This window comes from Myxine glutinosa, chromosome 2, assembly GCF_964187855.1.
Source record: "Myxine glutinosa chromosome 2, kmMyxGlut1.1, whole genome shotgun sequence".
NCBI lineage: Eukaryota > Metazoa > Chordata > Myxini > Myxiniformes > Myxinidae > Myxine > Myxine glutinosa.
In genome coordinates, this window is record NC_136262.1 from 119187581 (window position 1) to 119210178 (window position 22598).

A 22598-nucleotide genomic window follows, 5' to 3' on the forward strand; every position below is an offset into this window, starting at 1 on the left:
TCGGTTGAAAAAAAACAGGAAGAAAATCCGATGAAAGTTGCCCTTTATAGAACGAAATGAATTCTCAAAGGCCTGTAACTTCAAGTCCATTGAGATTTATTTTTTTTAAATCGCGGCATGGTCAGTCATACACCGCCCGAAATAACAGACGGGAAAATGCCGAGATATATATATATTTTGTTTAAATCGCGGCATGGTCAGTCATACACCGCCCGAAATAACAGACGGGAAAATGCCGAGATATATTAAAAATTCGTCCATTTGATGACAATCGTCACGATGAAATATTTAATTTATACGTCGTCACAATAATGTGGAGAGAGGAGCATAGCTTCGTTCACGTGTCGCCACATACGGGAAATTGCCGAGATATATATATTTTTTAAATCGCGGCATGGTCAGTCATACACCGCCTGAAATAACAGACGGGAAAATGCCGAGATATATTAAAAATTCGTCGCCACACACGGGAAATTGCCGAGATATATTTTCACTTTGCACAAAAATAACATCAAGTAATCGAATCAATAGGAATGTCCTGTGCCTATAACATCGACGTTATAGGCACAGCTGCATCTAGGCATTGTGTAACATCGACGCGGCTTTTGTTTTAATTAAAACTTTTTGTACTTGTTACAAATTAAAAACGAAAAGCTGAAATGTCTCGAGTCAATAAGTATTTAACCCCTTTGCTATGAAACTCCAAATTGAGCTCAGGTGCATCCAATTTCCTTTGATCATCTTTGAGATGTCTCTACAACTTGATTGGAGTCGACCTGTGGCCAATTCAATTGATTGGACACTATATAAAAAGAAACACACCTTTCTATAGAAGGTACCACAGTTGACAGAGCATGTTAGAGCAGAAACTCTCCCTTGAAGTCCAAGGAACTGTTCGTAGAACTTTGAGATATAATTGTGAGGAGGCCTAGATCTAGGAACGGGTATAAAACATTTTCTAAAGAGTTGAAAGTTTCCAAGAGCAAAGTGAGCTCCATCATTAGGAAATGGAAAGAATATGGAACTACCCAGACTCATCCTAGAGCTGGCTATCCGGCCAAACTGAGCAACCGGGCAAGAAGGACCTTAGTCAGGGAGGTGACCAAGAACCTAATGACCACTCTGAGAGAGCTACAGAGTTCCTTGGCTGAGATGGGAGAACCTGCCAGAAGGATAACAGTCTCTGCAGCCCCTCACAGATGTAGGCTTTATGGGAGAGTGGCCAAACGGAAGCCATTCCTGAGAAAAAGGCACATGACGGCACATTTGGAGTTTACAAAAAGGCACGTGAAAATGAGAGCATGAGGAAAAAGATTCTGTGGTCTGATGAGATGAGAATTTAACTCTTTGGCCTGAATGCAAAGCGCTATGTCTGGTGGAAACCGAGCACAGCTCATCACCCATCTAACACCAGCCAGCTTTACTGTGAAGCATGATTGTGGCAGCATCATGCTATGGAGATGTTTTCAGTGGCAGGGACTGGGAGACTTGTAAGGATGGAGCGAACAATGAATTAAGCCAAATACAGGCAAATCCTTGAGGAGAATCGGCTTCGGAGTGCAAAAGACCTTCAACTGCAACGAAGATTTACATTTCAACAGGCCAATGACCTCAAGCATACAGCCAAAGCAACACTGGGATGGCTTCATAACAAGAATGTGAAAGTCATTGAGTGGCCTAGCCAAAGTCCAGACTTAAATCCCATTGAGAATTTGTGGAAAGACTTGGAAGATCACTGTTCACCGACGCTCTCCTCCGAATTGACACAGCTTGAGCTAATCAGCAAGAAAGAATGGGAGAAACTCCCCAAATACATTTGTGCAAAGCAGATACAGACAAACCCTCGAATATTCGAAGCTGTAATTGCTGCCAATGAAGTATTGACTCAGGGGAGGGGGGGGGGGGGAGGGGGGCTGAATGTAAATTAGATATTGTACACCACTCCTTTCCTAATCCATCTCCAGGTGTTGCATGACATCATCGCCGGGCACCGAGGCGAGAACTTTCTCGAACCATCGCCCGGTCCTTACTAAAAGCCCTCAGGTGCTTGGTTCGCTCTCTCTTGCCCGCCTGCCTGATTGCTCGTGTTGGTGTTGGTGACTGCCCTTTGCCTGCCCATGCTCATGTTGGTGACTGCCCTTTGCCTGTCCGTGCTCATGTTTCTGACTGCCCTTTGCCTGCCCGTGCTCGTGTTGGTGACTGCTCTTTGCTTGCTCGTGCTCATGTTGCTGACTGCCCTTTGCCCGCCCGTGCTCATGTTGCTGACTGCCCTTTGCCTGCTCGTGCTGGTGTTGCTGACTGCTCTTTGCCTGTCCGTGCTCATGTTGCTGACTGCCCTTTGCCTGCCAGTGCTCGTGTTGGTGACTGCCCTTTGCATGCCCGTGATCGTGTTGGTGACTGCTTTTGCCTGCCCGTGCTCGTGTTGGTGACTGCCCTTTGCCTGCCCGTGCTCGTGTTGCTGACTGCCCTTTGCCTGTCCGTGCTCATGTTGGTGACTGCCCTTTGTGTGCTCGTGTTTGTGACTACCCTTTGCCTGCCCGTGCTCGTGTTGGTGACTGCCCTTTGCCTGCCCGTGCTCGTGTTGGTGACTGCCCTTTGCCTGTCCGCGCTCATGTTGCTGACTGCCCTTTGCGTGCTCGTGTTTGTGACTGCCCTTTGCTTGCCCGTGATCGTGTTTGTGAATGCCCTTTGCTTGCCCGTGCTCGTGTTCGTGATTGCCCTTTGCCTGTCCGTGCTCATGTTGCTGATTCATTCCCAGTGTGTGTGTGTAAGGCGCCTGTTGGGATTTAGATAGGTAAGAATTGTTAAGCCTGCCTCTCGTCCTTTATCTGTGCTTTTTGTAAATAAAACGTGTACATTTTGTTTCCTTTCAAACCTGTTCGAGTACGTCTTTTCCCCCATTGACCCAGCATAGTTCGAAACCAAATCCGGTTGCTCAATTAGGCCCCGTAGATCACGCAGGATAACGCCGCGACCCACACCATGCAATCCGCTCGGCGCACCATAAGGTGTGGGAACGCAAAGGTTCAATACCTGGTCTCCCCGGCCATGTGGTCTCGCAAGGTATTCGGGTCGTGACCGATAACCCTTCGACCCGTGATAGGGAGATTGGCAATTGAAGTTGAAAGGTCAACATAGGTCAAAGGTCAACCACATTTTCCCGAATTTCTAAAATCCTCAATTTTCATCTGATTGACTTGAAATTTGAAAATAAATTTGAAATTTAATTTTTTTATTTTTGAAATTTAGAATTTTTGGAATTGAAATTTGAAATTTGAAATTGAATTTCATGAAACGGAAAACCAAATACTACATTGGAGTCGGGTGGAACCAGAAGAAGTAAAGAGCAAAGATGGAGTCATCAGGAGGGACCTGGATAGGATTCCAGTTTCAGCCACTACTCCTCCAGCCTCAAACCCATCCATGTGCAGCCAAGTGAACCTTACAGAAACATTTCTGCAAGAATTCACTTCTTCTAAGACAGGTAGATAACGAAAGAGAGAAATAAAGAAGAAGCAGAATTACCGGTAAAATGAATAAAGAGAAATATGAATTAGTAGAAAGAAATGTGAAAAGAACAAAGATGTTGGGAAGAACCCGGACAGATAGAGTCCAGCACTTCTTCCTCAGGCGAAAACGCAGCAACAGTTACAAGCTACCAGGGATGCATCAGCGGAGAAACAGAATCTACACAGCATCAGGATTTGGTGTGAAAGGTGAACAACCTTCTCAAATTTCTAAAATCCTCAATTTTCATCCGATTGACTTGAAATTTCATGAGGATTTTCATATCAGCAAAATGAAACCAACCACCAACTATTTTTGAGATCAACATAAGTCACATGGTCAACATAAGGTTAACCTTTTTTTTTCAGATTCCTAAAATCTACAATTTTCATCCGATTGACTTGAAATTTGAATAGGATTTTCATATCAGCGAATTGAAGGAGAAGATGAACAAGTGGAAGGAATGTATGGAGACAAAAGGTCTGAAGGTGAATATCGGAAAGACGAAGGTGATGGCAAGTGGTAAAGCATGTGGTGAGGTGGAAAGAACTGGGAAGTGGCCATGTGCTGTGTGCAGGAAGGGTGTCGGAGTGAACTCAATTCAATGTACAACGTGCGTTGAGTGGGTTAATCAAAAATGTAGTGGTTTGAGAGGGTCATTAACCAGTGTGGCAGCTACATTCAAATGTAAGGTGTGCACAGAGGGAGCTGCAGAGGGAGGAAATGTTGAGTTGGATCTTGGAGACGGCGTGAAGCTAGAAGGTGTGAAAACATTTTGTTACCTCGGAGACATGCTGAATGGAGAAGGTGGATCAGACTCGGCAACGGTTGCTCGAGTGAGATGTGCATGGAAGAAGTTTCGGGAACTGGGTGGCGTGCTGATGATGAGGGGAGTGTCGTTGAAGCTGAAGGGAAAGGTGTTTGCTGCATGTGTGAGAAGTGTTATGATTTATGGGAGCGAGACATGGGTAATGAACGTAGAGCAGCAACGAAGGCTGGAAAGGGTGGAAATGCGAATGGTTCGGTGGATGTGCGGAGTATCGTTGAGAGAGAGGAAGACAAATGATGAATTGCGAAAGATGATGGGAATGGAGCCTGTGATTGATGCTGTGAAGAGGAACAGGTTGAGATGGTTTGGGCATGTGTTGAGGAAGGATGAAAGTGACTGGTTAAGGAGAGTGATGGAAATGAATGTAGAAGGAAGTAGAGGACGGGGAAGACCGAGAAAGACTTGGCTAAAGATGGTGGAAGAAAAAATGCGGGCAAGGGGGTTAACAAGGGGAGATGCAGAAAATAGGGCAAAATGGAGAAGATTGTCATGGGGACCGCAAGACTAACCCCGCTCTTGCAGGGAAAATGGCCTTTAAATGCATGTTGTTTGTTGTGTATCAACGAATTGATTTCAACCAGCAACTATTTTTGAGATCAACATTGGCCAAAAGGTCAACAACCTTTTCACATTTCTAAAATCCTCAATTTTCATCTGATTGACTTGAAAATTGAACAGCATTTGCATAGTACCTCATTGAATTGGAAAACCAACTATTTTTTGAGGTCAAAAGGTCAAAGGTCAACTCAAGGTCAAACTTCCAAAAACCAACTTTCATCTGAAAAAGCATCACTTTACATCCTATTAACCCGAGCTTTGATCAAGATCGTCAATTTTAATCTTGATGAAATGGACAATTTACTGGATCAATGGCAACCTTTTGGGGGGGGGGGGGGGGGGTGGGGGGTGGATTTTGCAAGTATCATGCTCTGCATGAGGTCTTCTTGTTTTATTGTTTGTCCGGGCGATATCTCAGCCATCCTTTGAGCTAAGAAGCTAAAATTTCGACACAATAGTGATCAAGTGCTTTGGCAAAAACTGTGTTTTTGGTCTTTTGATTAATCAATTAATTGATTACTTACTTAATTATTAGCGATTAATTAAGTACTTATTTATTTTCTTTCTCATCCGGACAATATCTCAGGCACCTTTTGAGCTTCAAAACTGATATTTGGACATGACAATGACCAAGTGACTTGGCTGTAAAGGGTTTGGCTGATTTATTGATTAATAAAAAAATCGATTATTTAATTACTCGATTAATTACCGAGTTAATACATTTCTTAAAATTACCTAGTTAATTCATGTCACGTCCTACAGGTCACAATTCCAAACCGATCGTCATGAAACTTCACCAAGTTGTGGAGGTCGTCACAATTACAAAACCTATTGATTTTGAGGTCAAAGGAGGTAAACTTTCTAAGATCACCATTTTTAATCCGATTGACTTGAAAATTGAACAGCATTAATTGTATATTGAGTCAATAAATTGGGATATCTCAGCCTGGCTGATCCGGATGAAATGCCGGGCTGATTTGATTCTCAGCTGGGCTGATTCAGATTTGGATGAAATGGTGGTGGTTTCGGTATTGTATTAGCCTGTCAAGGAATTAATTATTTTGCGAGTGTTATTTGTTTATTTAAATTATACAATTAATCAATCAATTATTGCACACCACTCCGTCCCAATTTCGTCTCCATGTGCTGCAAGGCGACATCGCTAGGCGCTGAAGTCGCCCTGGCAATGTCTCGCGCTGGAGGATATGTTATTACCCTGCGCTCACGAAGCGAAAACCAGGGTTAGGCATTCGGTTGTGTGCGTGTCTTCATTTTTAAAATTCATTTTCTCTCCAACCGTTGATCCGATTGACACGAAATGTTATCATAGGAGCGCCGCTGGCTGTAGAATTTTTTTATTCATAATTATGACGTCATAAGTCACGTGGTACGGACGCCATCTTGGAAAAACGTTACACCTCTTTCGCTCCCAAACCGCTCTATGAAAAAAATGGAAACATGGCTCATTGTCAAGTACTCCCCATGGGGAATAAGATATGTTGATGATGATGTCATCGGTTCCTTCATTATGACGTTATAATTCGACAAACACTTGATCTGATCAACATGAAAATAACTAACTAACTAATAAATAGCTAACTCTGAGGGCCTTTCACTCACTCACCGCAGGCAGGTTAGTGGTCTTTCTGTCTTCTTCCGACTCCTTTCTGGCCTAGCTCCTCCAGCTCTGTCTGTGCTCTGTTGCCCAAATATTCCTACAGGTTGCACAAGATCTGCCAGCAACCCTCTTATGGTCAAACTGCCAAAATCAAGACTCTCTGCTCACCTTCACTCCTTCACTCCTCTTTTCTCCCACCTCTGGAACAAAGTCAATCCCACTCCTCCCTCCAGTTATTTAAAACAGCTGTTCACCACCATCTCTTGTCTTCCCCCATCCAAAACCTTGATCTTTTCTACACCCGTTAATTCACCCCAGATCCATTTTTTTTGGAAATACCGACTTCTTTCCTGGAGGTCGTAGCAGTGTCCATGTTTTTTTTTTTACCTCTCCCCCCCCCCCGCCCCCCCCCCACCACTTCCCATGCATCCTCCCTCCCACAGATCTCCTGATGTCCCTGCTCTCCATATTGTCTCCCACTCCCTTTATCTTATGTTTTATGTGTCAATTTGTCTTTTTATGATCAATGTTAGCTCTTACACGAGCTTCGATCTTCTATACAAAAAAACAAAACTGAAGACGAGATGGGATAAATCTGTGCATGAGAGAGAGCAATTTACTTTGGAAGAATTCCCAGGAAGAATTGATGTCAGAGGCATTAGAGATGGGAGACCAGGCCAGATGATTGACGGCTGCTTGAAGACCGTGCCAGTCGGCCTGAGTGAAATTCCAGACTCGTCGACGCTGAGGAGGCTCTGAGAATGGTCAGAGAGATGTCCACTTTAACAAGCACATGATCAGATGAACCAATTGGAGCAGAAGAAGAGCAGCAGACATTTTCAGGGAAGTTAGTCATAACCAAATCCAGAAGAGAAGATGCTCCGTTGACTGAGATCCGGGTCGGGAAATTGACAGATTGTGTCAGTCCCAATGAGTCGCAGCAGTCCTTTGCTGGCTGGTGAGAGAGGTACCCACACCCAGCCAGCTGGCATTCCTATATTTCCGTTAGTCTGATTTGCATCCAGGAACACAATAATAAACCATTTCTCAATTGACACATTCGTTTAAATGCTGAAAATTATGTTTAAAAAAATACTATTTCTGACGAGCATAACCGACATTGGAAACACACACTGCACATGCGCGATAAACCTTGTGCATGCGCCATGAATACGTCATTTTGAAAGTCGTGTATTGTCCGCCATTCTCATTAATAACTGTGGTGTTCACCAACACAATAAGTAACAAGAGACGAGGCCGGAGGCACAAGCACGATGTCCTCCTTTTTATTCCAAGTGGTTTCAACCGCACTCCGCTCGGCCAAATGCGCTCAAGCATATAAATCGAACACTTGTTACTGCTTTAGATACATGCAGCACACTTCAACGCAGGAACTGACGTCGTAAAGAACATAAAAGAACACGAATAAAACAACAGGCAGGAATATCTACTTTCATGTGTAAAAGACGGTGCATCATCGGCGGTAAACTTCCGATTGAACGTGTTTTTTGTTTTTTCTTCAACTTCCAAAACTTTTATTTTATTTCAATTTGATTATACAGTATATTTGATCACGAACACAAATTACCTTGTTTTTCACTTCTAAAAAACCCCCAGTTTAGCAGTATTTGGGCAAAGCTTTCTGCCATCTTGACCAATCAAATTTGCCATTCGTGCTCTCAGGGCAGGGGTATTTTGAGATCTTCTTCTTCAGTTTTGAATAAGGTCCCATGTTCTCTTTCTCAAAACCGCACAGGGTAAATATGAACTTTTATACGAGACATTCATGTATTCTTCGTCATTATTCAAAACCAAACATTTCCAACAGGTTTAGCAGGAAAGACTCGATTCAGGTCCAACGTTTCGGCCACAGAGTGTTCCTGGGGGGTGAGGGGGGGGGGGCACCATGAGCCTGCAATATTTGGATGGCGACACCTTACATGGCTTGGAGGAGCATTGCTCCATAATAATGATAAACCATAATGCCTTACTTATTATGGTTGACAATCAGTGTAGTTGTGTGTGTTGTTTATCCCCATTTGGGGTTTCAGAAGGTGGATACGAGCCCTCCCATGTGTGTAAGTACAGAAGCGTCAGACCCACAATCATCAGAATAACCTCCTTTAACAAAGGAAGGTAATAAGAGTCTACCACAACGAGTGAACTAGCATCACAGGTAGAGTAGCAGGTAGGGCGGGCAAATTGGTCTCCGTCCTGAAGGTCGATAACAAAGCAGTTGGATCTCCCAACAGTCCCGCAGTTTTTCCAAAACCAACTCGGAAAACAATCAACAAAGGCCTGCATGATCCCAGATGAAGACTACTCAGTGTTGTTTTCGTTTTAAAATATGGATCTTCCCAACTACACCCAGTTTTTGCTCGAGCTTCTCATCGCTTACATCCTCCTATTCTCTCTCTCTCTCCATTTCAACCCTTGAAAACAGATTGTGTCAAATGGAAGGAATCCAATGTATTCCCAAAAGAGGGAGCTGTCTGTGCCTCACAACCTTCTCGGCCCAATCAGGTCAAGGTATCACACGAGATGGCACAGGCCGAGATGGCACAGGCCTAGATGGCACAGGCTGAGATGGCACAGGCCTAGATGGCACAGGCCGAGATGGCACAGGCTGGCCGTCAAGACATCTTGGAGGCAACAAACTCGACCCAGAGTCGCTTAGTCTGGGTTCGATTTCTCACCGGAATCTAAACACCCCGAGCAGGGTATTCCATAAAATGGGACCTCGAGATGGGTGTCTCATAGGCAAGAATTTTCCCGGTGGAAAATAAAGATCCCACAGTGTCCCACAATAGTATCTAGCTAGGCCATTGTGTACCGATCACCTTCATGAGGTTTGCGCCGGGCACCAGCCCCAACAATTGGGCACCGACCCAGCTAGGGGTCCAGAAAGAAGAGAGGGTGGAGTCCCAGGGATGGGCAAATGAAGTCATATTTGCTGTTTTGAGATTGCACTATATTATACAACAGGTACAATTGTCCATTGTCATGATAATTATAATATTGTCCCTGTCCATGTTAAATGGGTAATCCAGGGTTGGGTTTGGGGGTAAACTTGTGAGACCACAACTTGAGGCCATGGTGCTGTGAGCCGTCCATTTATGCTTGAATAACAGGAGATCACGTGATGCTGACGTAAATATTTGGAGACCATTGTGGTAGTTTAGGTATCGCCAAGGCACTTGTGGGACTGCTTGTGGTTTGGTGTGTGTGTGTTGTTTGTGGTGATGAGGTATTAGGGACATCTATGGTTCTGCAGTCATCATGGGCAAGATGAGTGGATGGTTACTGGGCTTCTTTGGGGCAGTTATAAGGGTTTTGGGGTTTCAAAAGTGGAGAGAATGATGATAGAGGGTTAGATGCGAAGTTGTGAGCAGTAGGTGGGTTGGGATTCCGGAGGAAGGTCGACGGCGGTACGCCGCACGCTCAGGGTGAGCAGGCCATCCGCTCCGAGAGACGAGGCCACAGAGCAAGGATCGGCGTCTGTCGGCAAGGTCCACAGGTGGTTGAGTCGGTTGGACCCTGGACCCTCGGCCACCACCTGGGCGGGATGGTGGAAAGTGAGCTCGCATTTAGTGAGTCCTTAGTGAGGTTAGTGGATAAATGTTTACAAAGGTAGGTGATTACCTCTTGCGCAGTCACTGCGACTTGGTGGTTGAACGTAGTCACAACAATGTCCTCCGGACGAAAGGACCGCACCGGTATGGTCACGTGGTAGGAACCTGCATCTGCTACGAACCCTTCTTTACCTACCACATCATGGCATAAGCACACCTTTATACACACCTTCACATGAACAAATCTAAAGCAGTTTGTAAATTCACCTTTTCCATGCCATGTGAGTGATGATTAAACCACTAGTTTGAGGCTTGGAACAAGTAGTCAGTTCATTTATCCAAAATACACAATAAACATGTCATGGTGGAATATACATTATATATATATATACATTATATATATATATATATGTATGTATGTATATATATATATATATATACGAGTATATATATATATATATATATATATATATATATATATATATATATATAATGTATGTATGTATATATATATATATGTATATATATATATATATATATATATATATATATATATATATATATATATATATATATATATATATATCTTGAACTCACTAATCAGGACTTTGTAACGAGACTATCTGAGCTGGAAAGCATTGCTTGGGATAGCTTTGTAGCTGTTGCTAACAATTACTTTGGAAATTTTCGAGCACCAAATTATGAAGAGCTTGTGGACAAGATGTTGAAGAGTTACCAGGTGCTCGGTGTTCGAATGTCACTCAAGATACATTTCTTCCATTCTCATCTGAACTTCTTTCCACAAAATCTTGGCGATGTCAGTGATGAACACGGAGAAAGGTTTCACCAGGAAATTGCCATCATGGAGACTCGATATCAAGGCCGATTCAGTCCAAACATGATGGGCGACTACTGTTGGACTTTAAAGCGTGAAAGTGATTGCTCCTACAAACGCAAAAGTAAAGTTCAGAAGCACTTTTAATGTGATGTAAATAAAAACTTAAAGTTCATATTATTTTTTGTGATATTTTATAAAGTTCATATTATTTTTTGTGATATTTTATAAAGTTCATATTATTTTTTGTGATATTTTATAAAGTTCATATTATTTTTTGTGATATTTTATAAAGTTCATATTATTTTTGGAGATTTACATTTTTTTATGTGATGTAAATAAAAACTTAAAGTTCATATAATTTTTTGTGATATTTTGTAAAGTTCGTATAATTTTTGTGATATTTTATAAAATTCATATTATTTTTTGTGATATTTTATAAAGTTCATATTATTTTTTGTCATATTTTATGAAGTTCATATTATTTTTTGTGATATTTTATAAAGTTCATATTATTTTTGGAGATTGACATTTTTTTATGTGATGTAAATAAAAACTTAAAGTTCATATAATTTTTTGTGATATTTTATAAAGTTCATATTATTTTTTCTGATATTTTATGAAGTTCATATTATTTTTTGTGACATTTTATAAAGTTCATATTATTTTTTGTAATATATTATAAAGTTCATATTATTTTTTGTGATATTTTATGAAGTTCATATTATTTTTGGAGATTTACATTTTTTTTATGTGATGTAAAGAAAAACTTAAAGTTCATATTATTTTTTGTGATATTTTATAATGTTCATATTATTTTTGGAGATTTACATTTTTTTATGTGATGTAAATAAAAACTTAAAGTTCATATTATTTTTGTGATATTTTATAGAGTTCATATTATTTTTTGTGATATTTTATAAAGTTCATATTATTTTTTGTGATATTTTATGAAGTTAATATTATTTTTTGTGATATTTTATAAAGTTCGTATCATTTTTGGAGATTTTCATTTTTTTTAAGTGATGTAAATAACAACTGAAAGTTCATATAATTTTTTGTGATATTTTATAAAGTTCATATAATTTTTGTGATATTTTATGAAGTTCATATTATTTTTTGTGACAATAAATAGACTTATTGAGAGTTAATAAAGAAATTCGCATGCTCTAAATATTTTTTCCACACTGATGATGTACTACGTCAAGGTTACGTGATAGCGAAATTTTAAGGTCAGATTCGGATTCGTGGGCACCAAATTAGTTAGAAACAGTTGAAAATAAGTCAGAACCAATTTGGCTGTTGATCAGTGTAATCGATCGTGTTTCCAAAGCAAGGCATGTATGAGTAGGCCGAGACAAAATGGCGGCTTAAGAACCCAGCGAGGTTGTGGGCCGCCATATTGGCAAACCACCACATCGAGTATTTTTCTTATAAGAATCTCGTTAATCATCTTCAAAAAGGGTGTTATAATACCCAAACACCCAGTTTTCATCCTTGTAATCTGTTGGAGGTCCAGATGTATGCATGGAAAGTTTGGGGCAGCAAGGTTTCATTGTTTTGGAGTTATGGAGGAGACAAGGGGATGCTGCCTTTTATTATGTATGTATGTATGTATGTATGCATGTATGTATGCATGTATGTATGTATGTATGCATGTATGTATGCATGTATGTATGCATGTATGCATGTATGTATGTATACATGTATGCATGCATGTATGCATGTATGCATGTATGTATGCATGTATGTATGTATGCATGTATGTATGTATGTATGTAGGGAGCTGTAATGCCCCTCCCCCTTTGTATATCCTTGCTGCTTTACCAATTACCAAGTATAACCAATTATATGTTTTGTTTTGACTTGCTACTGTACTCTTTTATGATACTGAGTTCTTTCTTGTGCATTGAGGATGTGTAATATCCTAATAAGGAGTTCTCTGCCTGTGTGCTCTGGCCTGCGTGGGCACAATCTCTATTTCCCCTTCCCAGGCCTTGGAGGCAACTGTTATCTCTCTTTGCCTTTCTCCTGACTTTGCCATTATCTTGCAAGTTGACAGTTTTATGAGTGTCCACTCCCTTTTTTTTTTTTTTTTTTTTTTTTTTTTTTGTATACAATATCGAGGCTCGTGAAAGAGCGAACATTAATCACACAGAAAGACTTATTGAGAGCCTTTTGTACTTTCCCAAGCTAGCTTTCTATACAGAAAGTTGTAAACATGTTGCCACATAATGCTGACCATCTCCTTATCAGAGCTAACCCATGACTGGCCTTGGATGAACTTCCTTTAATTAACCGAACAACAGGATGGGACTATGGTGGGGGAACCAATGAGCCCATTCTGTCTCTGTGTCTTGTGGGCTAACTCCACCCCTGATTCTCCTTATATAAAGCAATGTTAATCGAATTATTTCAGAGCATCTTGTTGTACTGTTGGTCATTCCTTGTGAGTTTCAATACAACTTTGCTGTCCTCAAGCTTGTGTACTCGAGTTCCAATAAATATATCCGTTGCTCCTTTCTTCTGAGTCTTCTGAGTCCCAAGTCCTAAGTCCCAATCCGACAACTGGTGGCAGCGGTGGGATCAGTCTGGGCAGTCCGGGACGCGGTCCCAGGCAAGGGAGTGGTGAGAGACCAGCTGGCAATTGATCCGGGTCAGGTGAGCTGTGGTTTTCTTTTGTTTTTCCTTTTTAGCCTGGGGGTCAGTCCAAATTGTAACCCACTCTCTCTTGCTCGGTTGCCGTTTGTTCCGTTCCCTGCTCATACCTGTTCCACGAACCTAAATTTAATTACGGACCGCTTGGGTCCTGGAGCAACTGATTGTTTATGGACTCGTCAGGGTAACGTTACGTAAGGGAAAGTGCCCCACGTTGGGCGCCTGAGGTTAAGGGGTAATAGATCTCTGGGTTGTGAGGGTAAGGATAAGGGCGGCGTCCCGATCCGAGGACACCGAGAGACGTCGGGATTTTAAGTAAGATCAGAAGTATTATAAGGGCGTGGGACGCCAGGAGAGTACAGTAAGGTTAGGTTAGATGGCTGAGTAGGCGGGCGAGCCTCTCAGGAGAGTAGGTAGCGCGGCCGTACCACGCGAGGCGGGCGAACCTCACGGGTACAAGGCTGCGAGCCTCTCAGAGTTAGGTAGACGGCTGTAACGCGAGGCGGGAGATCCTCACGAGTACAAGGCTACGTCGGTAAACTAAGGTTTTTTAGGATGGGTAACAGTATGGGTAATAAGACAGTAAAGGCAGGTGAACCGCTTAGACATACCCCAGCATTTTTTATGTTTCAGAGGGATGGCTATGATGCTGTGAGACCAGGGAAGTCATGGGTTGCATTGACGAAAGATTTAGGAGAACCATGGCCCGAAGGAGGGTCTTTTGCGCTGGAAAAATTGGACGTGTTGTATGAGACATTAGACAAGTTCGAACAGACCACGAAACACTTCCCGCCGGACTACTGGAAAGTCTTTGGCTGGTGGAAGGAAGAAGCGATGAAGCGACACGCAAAGTCGAAACAGGCCAGCTTGGCTGGTGAGGTAACAAAACTCAAGGGTCTGAGGAAACAGGCGAATAAAGAGCAGGATGAAGCGCTTAAGGAAATAGAAAAGCAGGCCAACGCGCGACTGATGCCGCTCGTTGAAAACCCAGACCCCGCGAGAGGGGAGGTAGTGACCAATCTACCCTCCCCAGCCCCAGACCTAAACCCTGTCCCGGGGTTTCAGGCACCACCTATCCTTTCTGCGCCCCTGCTACCACCCCCCTATAACCCCGCTACCATCGCGCCCCAGATACCCCAGAACCACCCGAGCCAGGGAAGACTGTTTGCACAACTCGGGGCTAATGGAATAGATGACGGGACCGACATCGCAGGGTTCCCGCCACCGATAGGACCGGATGGGTTATACCCCTCACTGGTAGGTTGTAAGGGGAAAAGGACCTCACAAACTACCCCATTGGAATGTCAGGAAATAGAGGGAAGGAAAACATTGTGCCCTGTACAAGTTATCGGAGTTGACGCCCAAGGACAGGGGGTTCGAGAAAGGGTACCATGGAAAGAATCCTCTTTAACTGTAATGCGGGAAAGGATTCAACATTTGCTTATTGAGGATCCACGGCAGATAGTGCCGACCATGTCGAATTGGTTTTTAGCTGGCGAGTGCGACTATCGAGACATAACTCATATGGGAGTATCCGTGCTCCCACCCAAAGTATGGGAAAGGGCTAGACAAAGAGCACACTGGCCGCACGACGACCCAAGGGCGGTGGGTGCAAACCCCCAGATAACACTAGTGCAATGGGAGGCACTGAAGGTCCGGCTGCTGGGTGCCATCGAACATGCGCTGTTGCCAGCAGGGGGTCCGGATTGGGGAAAAATCGGGGCCATAAAACAAAAGGCAGGAGAACCAATTGGAGAGTACCGAGAAAGGTTGGAAAAGGCCATTGCGCGCTGGGGAGGACTGGGTCCGATGCAGCTGGGAGGGCTACCCCAACCATTGGTAAATCAATATCTAATCGAGGGGCTTCGGCCGGTATTAAAGAAACAGGTACAGACCGTCCTCTTCGGCTGGAAGGGAATGACAACCAACGAATTATGCGACAAACTGGAACAATGCCCGGGCTCCTCCCTAGAGGAGAAGAAGGATATTAAGGAGGAAATATTGCAAATGTTTGTCCAAGAGAAACGGGCTCAATTTAATCAGAATAAAAAGGGGGATCAGAGTCAGAACTACATACACGAACAGTGCCAGAAGTGGGGACCTGTTCGAGGTCCAGAGGAACATAGGAGGAGTTGTTATCCTCTTTTCTATAAGGGCCAATTTCCCAACGGAGAGTGGATCCACAACGAAAATGAAAACTGCGACGGTTGTACTGAGGAAGACTTTGGACTAATTAATATGAACGAGGTAAAACAACAATGGACAATACCACCCCCTCTTCCCCCTCCTCCTCAAAACCCTCAAACTTGGACTGTGCAAGGACCCCCTCCCCAAAATTGGTATCCACCAAGACCCCTTCTCCAAACCCCCGGACCACCCCCCAATAGTGGGATGCAGAACGGATCAAGGGGGAACTGGGCCCCGCCTCGGGGCCCGCCGCAGTGGCAACCAGTGAACCAGTCACATTGGGGGCCGCCAGAACGCAGGCAGGGCGGAAGGGGAGCTGTAGAGGGACGACCTATGCCCTCCGCACCACCGGTTCCGCAAGAACCGTGCCATTATTGCAAGCAGATGGGACACTGGATACGTGATTGCCCAAAGGCTCGTAAGGGGTTTCAGCCCCAATACAATAGAGGGGCCTATTGACGGGACGCTGGCGAGTCGCCCAAGGAGTGTCCTCTCTTGACCATGACACCGGCAGAGGAACCAACCATGATGTTGGACGTGGAGGGAAGACAATTAGAATTTCTCGTAGATACGGGTGCGACTCGCAGCACAATTAACAAGGGGCAATTGCCCTCTTTGCGCCCTACGGCCAGGAACGTTCAAATACTGGGTGTTTCGGGTTTACCCCAAGCGCTTCCTATTTCGGAGGAAGTGCGAGTAACATGCGGCCCGCTGGAGGCTAAACATGCTTTCTTGATGACCACTACCGCCCCAACGAATTTGTTGGGACGGGATTTATTGTGCCGCTTGGGCTGTCAAATCTCATGTACCGAGGAGGGAGTTTTTGTAGACGTCGCGGAATCTAAACGCGACTTGGTAATGACGGCATTGTCTCGGCCCGGCCCCACCGTGTATTGGTGGCGCATGGATGAAGGGGCTCTGGCTACCTGGACGCATATCATAGATAATGTGTGTTTGGACAATGCAGTTCTGCGAGATTGGCTACAACTGCACGAAATTTCGATAAAAACCTTAAAGGATAATCCACCCCATTGCACTGCGTACTATGATGCAACGGGCGACGACGAGAATTATCGAGAAAAGGTTAAGGAAAAGCTGGGCGAGCGCACGCCTATACACTTGTCACGGATGTGGATCGGCCGCGAAGGAATAGGAATCGAGGCAGTCCTAACCTCGAGTCAGCGTGCTTTGACCCGATACCCCGAAGGAGCGGCCGCCCATGTTACCCTCACTACTGCCAAGGGGTGGCCGCCGGAAAGTGTAGGTTGGATGGTAGGGAGGTTACGAGAAGTTCCCCTACAAGGTTATCGGAGTAAGAAAGGCCGCTGGACTTTGAAACGGCTCCAAAATGGCGAAGGGTTCTCAATCGACTTCAAGACACAACGGAGGGATGGAATGTTCGAAGCAACAGAGTTGCCTCCTAAGGGCACCTATGCCATGAGGGCAGTGCTGACGGACCCGGGTGAGTCAGATTACCTCCTAGCGGAGGTGCCAGACAATTTATGGCCCAAAAGCGACGGTGAGGTTGGACGGATGCGAGACGCCGAACCTCTAGTGATAGCAGTGCAGCCGGGGATGCGCTTGCCAAATGTAAAACAGTATAAGCTACGACCTGAGGCCGACGTAGGCATAGCACCAGTAATTCAATCCCTAGTGGAACAGAAAATTATCGTGGAAACTAACAGCCCATGTAATACACCAATTTTGCCAGTGAAAAAGCCGTCGAAGGACAAATGGAGGTTTGTACAGGATTTAAGGGAGGTGAACAAGGTGATACAGGGTATACACCCACTAGTTCCAAACGGAGAAACCCTCATGATGTCAATTCCGCCGGACGCAACATACTTCACGGTCATCGACCTTTGCTCTGCGTTTTTCTCTGTGCCCATCGCGCCTGAGTCACAATACTTGTTCGCTTTCACCCATAGGGGGCGCCAGTATACTTGGACAGTACTACCTCAGGGGTTTTCAGATAGCCCCACTCTGTTTTCCCGGGCGCTGCACCGCGACCTGGCGGATGTGGAATTGAAGGGAGGGTCAGTGTTGCTGCAATACGTTGACGATTTGTTGATTTGCTCCCCTTCAAAGGAGGCGTGCGAAATGGATTCCTTGGCCCTATTAAAGGCCTTGGCGGCCAAAGGCCACAAAGTAGGCAGACCAAAACTTCAGTTTGTGCGGCAGGTTGTAACTTACTTGGGACACGCCATTTCGCACGGAAAACGAGAATTGGATGCTGGACGAGTGACCGCTATTATGGAGCTGCCTCGCCCTTGCTCGCAACGGCAACTGCTGCGCTTCCTAGGTATGACGGGATATTGCCGCACTTGGATACTTGATTTTGCGCTGCTAGCTAAGCCACTATACGAGGCAACCAGATCAACCGCCTCGGACGAATTGGTATGGACACCAGAAATGAGGCGAGGTTTTGACGGGCTGAAACAGGCGCTGGTTACGGCACCGTCATTAGGACTCCCGGATTATGCGAAACCATTTACCCTTTACACTCACGCCGTGGGAGGTTTCGCCCAGTCAGTTTTGACACAGACCCATGGGGATAAGGAGCGGCCGGTGGCCTACTTTAGTAAAAAGTTAGACCCGGTCGAACAAGGGTTTCCGGTGTGCTTGCAAGCCGTGGCAGCGGCCAGGTACGCAGTAGAAAGAACAGCGGACATTGTTATGGGACACCCAGTAACGCTACGGGTACCACATTGCGTCACTTCGCTGTTGTTACAGCGAAGCACACAGCATTTGTCTAACACTAGATTAATGCAATACGAATCCGCACTGATCACTGCAGCCAACATCACGATCGAACGTTGCACGACGCTCAACCCAGCCTCACTGATGCCCACCCCAGAGGAGGGCGAACCTCATGTGTGCACCGACGTTGTGCAGCTAGTCTCCACGGTGCGATCGGATTTAAAGGACAATCCCTTAGAATATCCCGACTGTACATATTATGTCGATGGATCAGCTAGGCGCGCATGGGACGGGTCCCTGTTGTCCGGGTACGCCGTGTGCTCGGATAGCGAAACGGTAGAGAGCGGGCGTCTTCCACCTACATTTTCCGCACAGCAGGCGGAGCTGTGCGCCTTGACTAGAGCGTGCAGCTTGGCGGAAGGCCTTGCCGTCAACATTTACACAGATTCGGCCTACGCTCACGGCGTAGTCCACGATAAAGGAGCCATCTGGAAGATGAGAGGTTTTCTCACATCTGCCGGTTCAGTGATAAAGAATGGCGCGCTGGTAGAAGGGCTCCTCCGAAGCATTTTACTTCCCCGCGCTATCGCGGTAATTAAGTGTCGTGGCCACCAAAGGGCAGACACTGACGTTGCCCGGGGCAACGCAAGGGCGGACGAGGCGGCAGGAAAGGCCGCCAACCAACAGATAGAACGCAACATGCCGATGGTGACACGAGCACAGAAGACAGCCGCACAGATTGCTGACATACCGACTGCGGGACCACCCGCCACACCAACTAAGGACGATATCATAAATTTGCAAAATGCTGCACCGACGGCCGAACACGAGGTCTGGCTCAAACGAGGAGCGATACGCCCTGGGCCAGGGGAAATGTGGACCCTTGATGAAAAACCTATAGCACCCCAGGCTTTACTGCCTTGGCTGGCACGCATGGCTCATCAGAATGGTCATGTGTGCCAGAGGGGGGTGATGGGACAGATAGACTACACTTGGGCAGCGCCAGGACTGTCACGGATTGTATCCGAAGTGTGCCGATCGTGTGTGGTCTGCCAGCAACACAATAGAGGGGCGCCACCGAGACATGCACATGATGGGGGACGGCCCCCGCCTAGTGGGCCGTTCGCAACTATTGAGTTCGATTTTACAGAATTGGAACCAAGCATGTCGTTTCGCTATGTGTTGGTAATCGTAGATACGTTCACCAAATGGGTCGAAGCATACCCATGCGTCAAATCCGATGCTCCGACAGTAGTGAAGCGCCTCGTGCGGGATTTTATGTGCAGATTTGGCATTCCCCAGATAATTTCGTCAGATCAAGGAGGCCATTTCACGGCGCAGGTGGTTAAGGGCATCCTGAAGGCGTTGGGCGTTAAACAATCCTTCCATTGCGTCTACCACCCACAGTCCTCAGGACTTGTGGAACGAACGAACAAGACTTTAAAGAATAAACTAGCGAAACTTTGCGCAGACACAGGCTTGAGGTGGCCAGAGGCTCTTCCGCTTGCATTGATGAGCATTCGTTCCACCCCGGGTCGCACTACGGGCCTTTCCCCCCACGAAATATTAATGGGACGACCTATGAGCTTGCCCGTTTCAGCACCAACAGACATGTCCACCCTTGCTTTGCCAGTAATGGATGACATGCTTTTGAGATTTTGCATAGGCTTGTCGAATGTGGCACGCAGCATCCATGCTCGAGTACGAGAGGCGCTGCCTGAACCAATAGGCCACGCCATCCACAAATTCCAGGCCGGCGACTGGGTGCTTGTAAAGCACTTCACCCGCAAGGCTGCTTTGGAGCCACGCTGGAAGGGACCATTCCAGGTGCTACTAGTCACACCGACGGCAGTCTTCTGCGAGGGTAAACCTTCGTGGATCCACGCCACCCATTGTAAGTTGTCCATTCCCGCACCACAAGTCACACAAGACACCGCACCCCTCACTGCTGAAGACACCGCACCTCACACTGCCGAAGACAATGCATCGCCTAGGGCACCACAGTCTCCTAAGGGCGGCAATGACGGTCATGATGATGGGAATTCTGGGTAGCTGCCTCAAACCCCCTGCCGGAGATAGGCTCTTGAACTTTGAGCGACTGAGAAAGGACCTCCCCAAGTACCCAGGACCCGACAACTATTCAGCATTTTCCCTTTATCCCGTCAAGTATATAACGGCTAACTGGGGAGACAAAATAGCGGTGAATTGCTGCAACCTGGAAACGAGCTTTAAGTGGTTATCTGTAAGATGGGCGGAAGCTATAGTGGTACACAATAACACACCGCAGGCACGCATGACAAACACACGCCTAGTCCTGACTAAGGTTAGGAAAGTGGAAAATGGAACATATGGGGACATAAGCGGCCGACATGCCCGAGGATATGGATGGGGCAAGGGTGTTGAGAATACTACCCTCATGTTGCATTATGCCCCCATTGGTCCGGATACAACAATGATACTTGAATGTGGAATATGGCCCCCTCGCACGACAATCCCAAATGGAACCACATCTTACCTTCGACCTAGTTGCGCCTCTTACGTCATTAAGACCCCGCCTGCCCAGAAAGTAAGAAAGAAGCCAGAGGAGAACACATACTGGAAGGTCGCACGGCATATGGCCACCTTACAGAATAGGACACGGTGTTGGATGTGTATGCACCTTCCCCGCACCAGCACAACAGGAATACCAATGGTAGCGTTACCCCTATCACTCAATGATTTGTGCTCAAAGCCACTAGACACCAAATGCCTTAGTACAACCCTGACAAGCCAAGGTTCTGACGGAACTGCGTGTAAACGAGTTTTCCAGTACTCGCCCCCCATCCAGTCCCGACACTTTGAGGAACGTCCGGCGCCGGTTTGGGTTAAACCGGCTAGGGGGGCCCTCTGCTTAGAAGGAAAGGGCCAAATAACGGTAGGCAAATCTGTGTGTAGAGCTACCCTCCTCGCGGACCCTAGGGAAGGGAAACACATGCTGTTAGTAAATGTTACGAGTTCGCCCTTACATAATCTCACACACCTCCAGTTGGCATGGGAAGGGGTAAACGGAACAAACACTATAGCAGACCGTCGCACTTGCATGACCACTCATTTAGTGGCTCCACACGGAACCATGTTTGTATGCGGGAACAAAGCTTACCCGTATTTACCTGATAATTGGGGAGGACGTTGCTATTTAGGATCAGTTTTCCCAGAAATGGAAATGCGACAACACTTGCATAATACCCCCGCACTCATAAGGACACAACGAAGCACCTATTGGAACGACGACGGCACCACCACCTTACATGGCGCTGATTGGGAGAAGGCCGTTAGTTTCTTTTTCCCATGGGCTGGGACGGTCATGAGCAGTTACCGCATTGACAAAATTGCGTTAATCTTAGAAACTGTGGCCAACGCCACCGCTACAGCACACGACGAAATGTTGGACACAGTTGTCCATCTGCGTACAATGGTTATGCAAAATAGGGTTGCATTAGATATGCTATTGGCAGAACGAGGAGGGGTATGTGGGATAATTGAGGGTAAATGTTGCACTTTTATTCCTGACCCCTCACAGGGTGTCAGTGCTGCTATTATAACGTTAAGGGAAAGCGCTCACTCATTGACAAGGGATCGAATGGATCGGGAAGCCTCCCACCAGTGGCTTACCGACTGGTTCAAAGGGTGGACAGGCACAATTGTAAAGTGGGTACTAACCGCCTTGGCAATAGTCCTTGGAATCGTGGTTTGTTGTGTAATAATCAAGGCTTTAGTCCTTGCGTGTGTGAGGAAGTTTTCCACAGGATGGACACTGAAGACGACAACTGAAAAGGCCATGGTGATGCTTGAAAAGCTGACCGTGGGTCCAGATGACACACTGGCCGTCGACGTGACTGCAGACCGCGGATCCTGGAACGACGACCCGGACGAGCCACTGGGCCGCGACAATGAGATCTCCGCTTCCGAAGATTGTTCTTCCATTGTTGATATTACCGATAATGATGTCGAGTACACTTATGCGGACCTCGAAGCATTTCAGGCTACCAGGAGGCCGTTTAAACTGGGCCCCGACACGTCGAATGAAGAAATCGACGATTTCCTGAAGGATTCCTCTCGTTTCTTCACGATATGCCATGCCGTGGCTATGACTAT

At 45.8% G+C, this 22598-nt stretch overlaps 1 protein-coding gene across 3 annotated transcripts in view; it reads right to left on the reverse strand.

Annotated features, from left to right (window-relative positions):
* Window positions 1-7762: 7762 nt before the first annotated feature.
* HSPB7 (heat shock protein family B (small) member 7) overlaps window positions 7763-22598 on the reverse strand; it is a 49968-nt gene continuing 35132 nt past the window's right edge. For all 3 annotated transcript variants that reach the window (XM_068107282.2, XM_078771571.1, XM_078771572.1), the window contains 2 exons: window positions 10155-10276; window positions 7763-10068 (listed from right to left, as the gene is read on the reverse strand). In XM_068107282.2, the coding sequence (XP_067963383.2) occupies window positions 9883-10068; window positions 10155-10276 (308 nt within the window). In that variant the 3' untranslated portion in view covers window positions 7763-9882. The remainder of the gene's footprint in view (window positions 10069-10154; window positions 10277-22598) is intronic.